Below are 9,677 nucleotides of genomic sequence, written 5' to 3' on the forward strand. Positions count from 1 at the left end.
AATCCTGAATCACAGTTTCCACAAAAATATTCAGCAGCACAACTGTTTTTAATATTGATAATAATAATAATAATGATAATAATAATAATAATACATATTTATTGAACACCAAATCAGCATATTAGAATGATTTCTGAAGGACCATGTGATTCATTTTGGCAATGGTAAATGTATGCAATTTTTAAAAAAATATTAAAATAGAAAGTTCTTTTTTATAAATTGTAATTAATTTACTCTTATTTTTGATCAAATAATGCAGCCTTTTTGAGTATAAAAGATTAGCTTCAAAAAATATTTTCAATTGTAGTGTGTGTATATGCTAGCTAGCTAGCTAGTTCTCTCACTTTTTATTTATTAAAATTTATAAATCTTTAGTAAACATTTTAAAATGTATTGCCCAGAAAGAATAAAAAAATGTACAGGTCATAATGCAAGGAGACTCACAGCCACTGGTTTGGCATGAAGTTGATCAAATATTACTGGAAATATAAACTGAAAACTCCAAAGTATGAACTCTTTCTTATGTGAATGCTAAATTGTCAAGGACTGTATGTTAATAAATATATATATTAGTCAAGAAGACAGAGGTTTGTGCATGAAGGCCATGTGAATGGATTCAAAGAAAGCAGCTGTTCAGAAGCTGATAGGTTTTTCCAGGCAAAACTGGTGGAACGCTTCATGCAGCACCTTCATCATGATTTTGTGTGGCCAATATGACATCACTAATAACGAGGGTTTAAAAGTGGGCAATGACAGTGTTCAGGCAGCTGACCGGAGTCAACATGTTCGCCCTCATCCTAGCATCAGTGCTCATCGCTAGCGGTAAGAACCTGGGCAGAAGTGTTCAGGAGACTTAATGATTACAGATATTGTTGTAAAGGTTTTATTCTGAATTTCTATTGCAGCCTTTGGGTGTGGAAAACCACCCATTGAGCCTCTCATCACTCGTGTGGTCAATGGAGAGGAAGCCAGACCCCACAGCTGGCCCTGGCAGGTATGTAGCACCAATTTTTGTCTGCCTTTATTTCTCATTTCCTCTCGTTACTTCCCCTGTCTCACAAATAGCCACCCTTTTCTGCCTCAGTTTTACTTTCCACACTTTGCCTTTGCATCTGTTCCCTCTTTCATTACATTTCTACATTTGGCAAACACTTTTATCCAAAGCAATTTACATCATTCAAGGCTTACATTTCATCAGTTCATGCATTGAATCGAACCAACAGTTTTGCCGTTGCTAGTACAAAGGTCTACTGTTTGAACAGTATCTAAATTATATTTGTATGTTTAATATAATAGTACCATACTTATTTATGTTTCCCATGAATAGATCTCTCTGCAGTATCAGAGCGGTAGCTCATGGTATCACACTTGTGGAGGATCTATCATTGCTGAAAACTGGGTGATGACTGCTGCTCACTGCATCAGGTATAAGAGTCCAATCCAGTGTTGTTCGTCTAACATATTAATCTCTGGTCAGTGCAGAATTGAATTAAATAGCTTTTTAAAAAAAATTCAAATGTTTTAAATGTTGTGAACATGAGGAATTCAATAGCTTTCAACTGGATTTTAACCATTGTGCATTTTCTCTCCTGTAGTTCAGGGCGCAACTACAGGGTGCTTGTTGGTAAGCATGACCTGTCCGTAAATGAGGGCGGCTCAACGGCCATCAGTGCTCAGAAGATCATTGTACATGAGAAATGGAACTCCTTGTTTGTGGCTCTTGGGTAAATATTATGCTTTTTAGATCTATATATAAATTGTCATTTAATTTTAAGGAATAGAAAGGTAAACATGTCTTGTAAATACGTTGATCTAATTCACAGATTTTAAACTCTCTGAAATACTTAATTTGGTTATTAGAGCATTCAGCTGTTAAGTATTTTTCTGTAACGTGTCCACTGTAGGCCTACTGTAAAACTGACCGGTTTTAAAATGACAGACAACCAAATTTCATAATAAAATAAATCTATCCATTTCATTTTTATTTTATGTTGCTTGATATTGCAAACAGATTTTTATATTATTTTTATTTATGATCATCATCATAAACACATCGGTTTGTTGTTGAGCGAATAATTTACTGTTTACTGCACTGTTATTCTTCTAGTTATTGACCTATAGTGGCCAATGAATCAGATGGCTAACACATTAAGAGAAAATAGTGTTTATAAGGTGGATTATAAAATCATTCTATTATCAGTTTTATACAGCACAGTCAGCAAGTCATATTATCGCTTCAGAACCCGGTCCTGATCACTCTGTCAAGTTTATTTTGTGACACTGACTAGGCATCAGCACAGTGAGTGTAAACAACAGCTCTCACTTGTGATTGTGCTCATTCAGAAATGACATTGCCCTGATCAAGTTGTCCGAGCCTGTGACACTAAGTGATACTGTTCAGCTGGGCTGTGTTCCTCCTGCTGGCTCCGTCCTCCCAAACAACTACCCCTGCTATATTTCAGGCTGGGGAAGACTCACCAGTAAGTGCTTTTGCACATAAGACCTGACATATATGCATGTAATAATAACTGAATATTGTTTGAATATTCCTAGTGCATAAAACAAACCTGACCTTGTAAAACAACCCTTGCCATGTTTTTGTGAGGTAATCTGTACAGAACATTGTATAAACAAACATACTTTGGTTGTGTCCCAGCTGGAGGCTCTCTTCCCGACAGACTGCAGCAAGCACTGATGCCCGCTGTGGATCACGCTACCTGCTCCAGGTCTGACTGGTGGGGTTCCAGCATCAAGCAATCTATGGTCTGTGCTGGTGGAGACGGCGTTGTCGCTGGCTGCAATGTGAGTAAAGTTATTCTGTCTGTGTTCAGTATAAATTATATTGTGTAGAGATGCACGATTAATTGTTCAAATCAACAACGGTACACCTGTGTCTATTAGGTCTTCAGAAAAATCATACCAGAGCATTCAAATCTGTGTTGGTGCTGCCGCTGACCTAGAGGGCAGGTGTATGAAACAACTTCACAAACAGTCTTTTCAACATCTCAGTATCGTTATGTGTTAGTAGTATTCATTTTACTGGGATAAAAGTTTATAGTTAAAGGTGCACTACGTAACATATTTTCAGTAAAATATCCAAAAACCACTAGGCCAGTGTTATACATTTTGTTCATTTGAGTACTTACCACATCCCAAATGTTTCCAACAATTTGAGGGTGTGAGGGAGTCGCCTGTCAATGTCGTCATATCTGCGTTACCCCTCGGTTTCCGGTTTTATTTTTGCAGAAACGTTTTACTCTCACTGCAGTGTGCAACAAGTGTCATAGCAGCCGCCGAGCGAATGCATAACTTCATTTTCAACACACTCAGATGTATCTAATATGATAAACAGAGCTGTGTTACCTCATACTCATGACCGGAAAAGCGGAAGTGGCGCCGACGACTGTGTCAAAATAAAAGTCCCGCTGCTCGCGAGGCGCGTGTTGCCTTCGTCTTATTAACAATCGCTCAAGCGGCCTTGCTCAGCTCCACAACACTCGGCCCTGCTCTGCTTCATACTACAGTAACTAATAATCATGAACATGATTTCTGCCCGAGTCCTATCCCAATTCTTTTCCACCGGCTGTGAGGTGAAGACCACGTCCCAAGATTCTGAGCTCAAACGTGGCGTCATTGAGCTGCACCTTTGTTTTGAACAGGCGACTGGTGGCTGACAGGTGACTCTTAAAAATTGATTTGTCATTGAATCTAATTTAAGCCACAATATGTAATTTTTCGCCGCTATAGTTTGCTTATTCAAAACAAAGGCATAGCTTGATGACGCCTGGATTTCACGGACCTTTTATTATGCCACAGACGACCCTTTTCCAGTCATGCGTACGCAGCGCTGTTTATTCATATTAGATACATTATTTGAGTGTGTTGAAAGTTATGTTATAATGCTTCCCTGTGCGTTCGCTCGGCGGCTACTAATGGCTCGTTTCCACCGAGCGATATGGTTCAGTTCAGTACAGTACAGTACAATTCGGACCCTGATCCAGTTTGCTTTTCCACCACCTACAGTACGCTTTGGATAGGCGGGGTTTAGCGATCAACATCATTCTCACGCAAAGAAGAAAGCGACACAATGGACGACATACAGCAGATCTTGTTCTTGCTTCTCGGCATATGGCTGTTGTCACAAGAAGAAGACAAGACACGCTTTGTTTGAGCAAATGCTGCAGGCTGCAAGGAAAAACACAGCTGAAACAGCATGTGCAAGTGACGATTCTCTGTCAACCAATCAACATTCTGCAGTGAATCTAGCTCCACCCTTTAGTACCGGACTTCTGTTCTAGGTGGCAAAAAAAGTTGTACGGTATAGTTAAGAATTAGGGTACGATTCACAACATCTTACAATTGAAACGTCAAAAATTGTGTTCCTTACCGAACTGTACTGAACCGTACCGCTTGGTGGAAACGAGCCATATGAAGCACTTGTTGCACATTTGCAGTAAGCTAGATCGATATTAGGCATGGTAAAACATGGTAGGCTACTCCTGGTAAATCATGAAAACAAGATTTAAACAATAAGACTAACTGTGTTGAGCTATATAACAATGATTCGTTTTCTGTCGATGAATGTATCCAAACGGTTGCTCACCTGTCTAACAAAACATAATATAAAGCGTCTTTGGTGTTTACATGGTTTCTACAAAATAAAATAAAAATCGAAAAATAGAGGGTAACGCAGGTATGTCATAGATGACGCATGGACACAGTCCGTGTCCTGGTTAAAATTGATTATTTCTCTGGATGTAAATATTCTTGGAAACATTTGGGATAATGTAAGTACGCAAGTCAACATTTTAAATAGACCACAGCAAATAACATTTTGTCAGAATCTCTAGTAAATTATATGTTTTTTTGTCAGTTCAGAATCATGGGAGAATCGTGATCTATATAGGCCTATGAAACAAACAAACAAAAAAAAAGAAAAATTGTGATTCTCAATTTATCTAGAATCGTGTAGCTCTAATCTTGTGCCACTTCATTTGTGAGACATCTATTAGCTGAAGTTTACAGAGTAACTGAACGTAATTTTCAGCAACATCAAGAGTGCCGTTGTTCCAAATGTGCTTTTATAGGCCTACAGCAGTGCAGGTAACAAACAGTTAATAATGAGTAACTTACATTTTAGACACAGTGTAGCCACTTTTCTGATTTGGTTCCGTCAGGGAATATGATTTCAAACGAAGTCTCACAAGCCACCGCGTGTTGTTTTGTTACTGGATGATTCGGAACGATATGAACGAATCGTTTGAATGAATAATATGACTCGCCCTTAAGACCTATTCGAACGGGACTAGTTTTCCTAGCTCCTCCCATTTGGCTCTGCAGCGAGTACCACCACTTGAAGATTTGTGTAGTATTTTTCACACAATTTACTTATCTGTATACTGCTGTTTTCACTGTCCTCAAAACGGCTTGACAGATTTCCCTGTTCTATGAAGTCCCTCCTTCAGAAATACGTAACGAGTTCTGATTGTGCCAGCGGTTCCCGTGTTGTGATTCGACAGCAGCTTAGCACACGCAGAGCGCACGTTACCGGAAAGGTCACGCCTCTTACCATAACGGGGATGCATGCGCTCAATGATCTCTAAGTACAGCGTCCCTGGGAAAGCCAAACAAAGGTGACCTGACTCCGGGATGAAAATAACAGCGTCGCGACAACATGGCGACAAACAAACTCTACAAACGCAACCGAACGCAACACTTCCTCTACTCCACGCGGGAGCAACAAGACCACGCCCCCTTTTTCGCGTACTCTTGTGGGCGGAGGTTAGTAGACAAACTGTTCTACTGATGTAATTAAAGCAGGAGTTGTAGTCCCAACCAGCCGTTCGCTGTAGGCTTTGAAAGGGAACTTCTGTTAAATAAAATATCTCGCTTGGCATTGAACTTTGAGCTTTATAATTTTACAGGTATTATATATGCTCTAACAGCAACATTACACACTAACTAAAGTTTGAAAAATGGGATCACGAAGAACAGGACCTTTAATGCTGATCTAACCAGCAGAAGACCTAATGTTTAAATCCCAGTTGCGCAGGGGTCATGTTGTAACACTGCGTTACAATGAGCCCCTATTAGAACTATGCTATTATATTCTATAATTTTATGAATTAAATTGAGAAACAATGAGAAAAAGATGAATAGTGACTGAGAGTCAATATTCAGAAATTAGTCATTATTATTATGTTTTGAATATGCTGTAAAGATGTTTGTGGTGTGTTTGTTGTCAAACTCAAAAATTAGTAAATGCCATGTTTTATATGAAAATGTTAATAATTGTATTTTATGAACAAAATATTTTTGTCTTGGATATTTTTTTATTAGATCAGATAACATTTTAAGCTGTCCTATGGTCATGTTACAATGTGCCCCTCATATGTTACAGTGTACCCCACCTATGGGGCATGTTGTCACATGTCACTTTCAATCCAAAAAGTATACACTGTATTAATGAAACAAAACCACATAATTGTACTAGACATATGGGAAATGAATGTGGGGAAAAATAAATACTCTGAACCCCAAGTGGATTTACACATACTGAAAAGGTCAAAAAGTGTTAGTTTGTGCCCCGCTCTCCCCTATGTGATATAATCCCGTCCGAATCTGGCAAGTCTGTGTTTTTTTACTCACACAACCGCTGCAAAAAATTCCAGTGCAAATTACCTACTTTCAGGAAAATTCTTTTCATTTTCATTTTTTTCTGAATGTAAAAGAATAAAAGACACACTAGACTAGTGGATTGTGTTAATGTTGATGATGTTTCATGCTCAGTTCTGGGTTCCTTTTTTAAAAAGTTTTGGAACCAGCGTAATAGCCTGCTTTGTATTTGGTTTCAGAAAACCCTATAACTCCATTAGCTTTTGCATATTCAGCTTTGCATATATTTTGCTATTTTTTGCACATCTCTGTGAAAAAAGCTTTAACATTTTTGCTAGTTCCTTTTCAGATGACGCTAACAAAAATGGTTTTCTGCCAGAGGCATGACTTCATCCACTCACAACACCTTTTTCCAAGGTGGATTTTGGAACACACCATGCCCTGGCCAAAAAACCTGCCTCCACTCTTACCCCTGTTCCTTTCATTCTTTGTTCACTCGCTCCACTGATTACCTCTCTCTGTTTGGCTGGCATGTTTTCCAATTTGTTCCTTTCTGCCTATATCTTTGTAACATTTTCTGTAAAACATAACAATTTCTCACATTAAGAAATGTATTATCCTTTATTTAATAGGATGTCCCACTTTAGCTGAATGCTACTGTCCCATTTTGTCTAACATGTGAAGGTAAATTGGGACAGTAACAAAACTTGATTTTTTTTAAAAATAGAATGAAGAAACTTGCACACCATTGCATAATGATGTGCAATTGTAGATTTAAATACTGTTTGTATTAGAATTGAAACCTTAAAGGTGCGCTTTGTAAATTTTAGCGACATCTAGTGGTGAGGTTGTGAATTGCAACTGCCCACCGCTCACCCCTCCCTTTCGAAGCACATAAAGAAGCTACGGTGGCCGACATAGGACAAAGATATCGTCATCTGAGACAGCAGAAAGTAGCTAGTACTCTGTAGAGCAGTTTGTCTGTTTAGGGCTACTGTAGAAACATGAGAGCGCAAAATGGTGGCTTCACTGATAGGGGACCTGCGGTGTATAGATAGAAATGGCTCCTTCTAAGGTAAAAAAAAAACCATAACGGTTCATTATGTAAAACATGTATATTATATTGCATTTCTGTCAATAGATCCTCATAAATACTACACACTGCACCTTTAAACTATATACTGGCACTTTCACTTTCTCAGACATTCCAGCAGTTGAGTAGTAACCACGCCCACATGATTCACATTTAATCAATCAAATGTTGATATTCAAATTATTACAGCATTTCAAGACCACCCACCAGTATCGCTATTTTTTTTAAAGAGCACTACACCAAAAAGCTTATTTGTCCCATTTTAGCTGATGTCCCAATTTTGCTGACTTCAGTTGGGTTTTTATAATACATTTTAATTATATCAACAAATAATGAATTATAATAAATTAAAAGGCATATACATCATATGTGATGCATGCAAGAACAGCAGATTACCTTCTGTAATGGCCACATCTAGAAAAAACACACTCCCACCTCTGCAATTAACACGGAGATGTTAGGCTACGTTAAATCACAGAAGTCGAGTAATAAGAATTGTAACTCAAACATTGTTAATATAGTCCCCTCCAAATATGCCTTTATAGACAGAAGTCACTTGCCACCACTTAGGCTACTGGCGGAACAAAAAACCCGCAGAAAGAGTCACTAAAAAGCTCTTGATCTATAAAGCCAATCTAAACTCATTTTAATGATTAAAAAAATGCTCAGTGCTTTTGTGTGTGAGGGCAATATATGACAATTAGTAAATGAATTGCTTTTATTGCTAAACAACTGCAGGGTGACTCTGGCGGTCCTCTGAACTGTAAGAACTCTGACGACGCCTGGGAGGTGCACGGTATTGCCAGCTTCGTTTCTGGTTTGGGCTGTAACACAGTGAGAAAGCCTACCGTTTTCACCCGTGTGTCCTCTTTCAATGACTGGATCGACAAGGTACACCAAGATGCATGAACAGAAATAATGTATTCACAAGACTGTGTGTGTGTTAATGCATAATATTCATGCATTTAATATTGAAGTTTACAGTTTTTTAAAGGGTTAGTTCACCCAAAAATGAAAATGTTATCATAATTTACTTACCCTCAAATTAGAGAAAATTAGAAAGATTTGCATGTGATGAATTAATTTGATTTTTCCTCCCTTTTTTTGTTGTTGTCTTTGCTCATTGAAGGTCATGATGAACAATTAAGATGGACCAAGGATGCTGACTGTATTTTAAATCTAGAAAACCAACCCACCAAGAAGAATTTTAATAAACACATAATGGCTCATCAAAGCTCAACTTCTTCCATCAGTTTTTTTCCTTTCCCACTCTCCCACACTGATTCAATACAAACTGTCAATTGTTTGCCAACATATTAATCTAAACTCCAATTAGCTGATTGAAAGAGTCTTCTGATTAAGCACCTGAGAGTTTGAGGAAGCCAGCTATGTTGCATATGTCAAACATGATGAATGCAGCAGATATGAATGTCAGAAATGGTGTTTTAAAGATTGCAGTACCTCAGAGAACAATAGATCATTTGGCCAAAGGAGGTGAGGCTATCTATGATCGCTTCCCACTCAAGTGTAGGAGGAAGGGATGATAATCATGACCTGCTGACATACAACGATATCATGTGAAAACAGCACATGGATGATCAGGAATCTGTGGGTTTAAATAAAAATGTGTCTTTTTCATTGCCAAATTCTCAAACATAATTTAAAGGCTTTTAAGGAAAAAAGATAAGTTTTATTTTTGAGAGTGTGTTACATTCATTAATGTGATTAGATGAATGGTTCTGCATGTCAAATTCAATAAGTGTTATGTGTGCATGAATGCTTTTACTAGAAGAGTATGGGGAATTAGGATTGCCTGTTGGCTGTTTTGTGACGTGCGGTATAAAAATAAATCTTTAAAATTATTTCTCATTCCTTGTTTTCTACAAGGCATAAAAATTAGAGATAGGAAACTCTTTGCTTCTATATCTCAAAGAGTGACATTCTGAGGGTGAAGCTTTTCTCTCTATGC

The 9,677-nt window shown here is 38.0% G+C and overlaps 1 protein-coding gene across 1 annotated transcript; it reads left to right on the forward strand.

The window, feature by feature from the left end:
• The first annotated feature begins 771 nt into the window (after positions 1 to 771).
• Positions 772 to 9,351, forward strand: ela3l (elastase 3 like). Its single transcript, XM_079814002.1, has 8 exons — positions 772 to 822; positions 906 to 994; positions 1,328 to 1,425; positions 1,596 to 1,724; positions 2,344 to 2,480; positions 2,657 to 2,802; positions 8,447 to 8,599; positions 8,838 to 9,351. The coding sequence occupies exons 1-8, from the start codon at positions 783 to 785 to the stop codon at positions 8,853 to 8,855; spliced, it is 810 nt and encodes a 269-aa protein (XP_079670128.1). The 5' UTR covers positions 772 to 782; the 3' UTR covers positions 8,856 to 9,351.
• The last annotated feature ends 326 nt before the right edge of the window (positions 9,352 to 9,677 follow it).

This window comes from Gobio gobio, assembly GCF_949357685.1.
Source record: "Gobio gobio genome assembly, chromosome: 4".
NCBI classification, from domain to species: Eukaryota; Metazoa; Chordata; class Actinopteri; order Cypriniformes; family Gobionidae; genus Gobio; species Gobio gobio.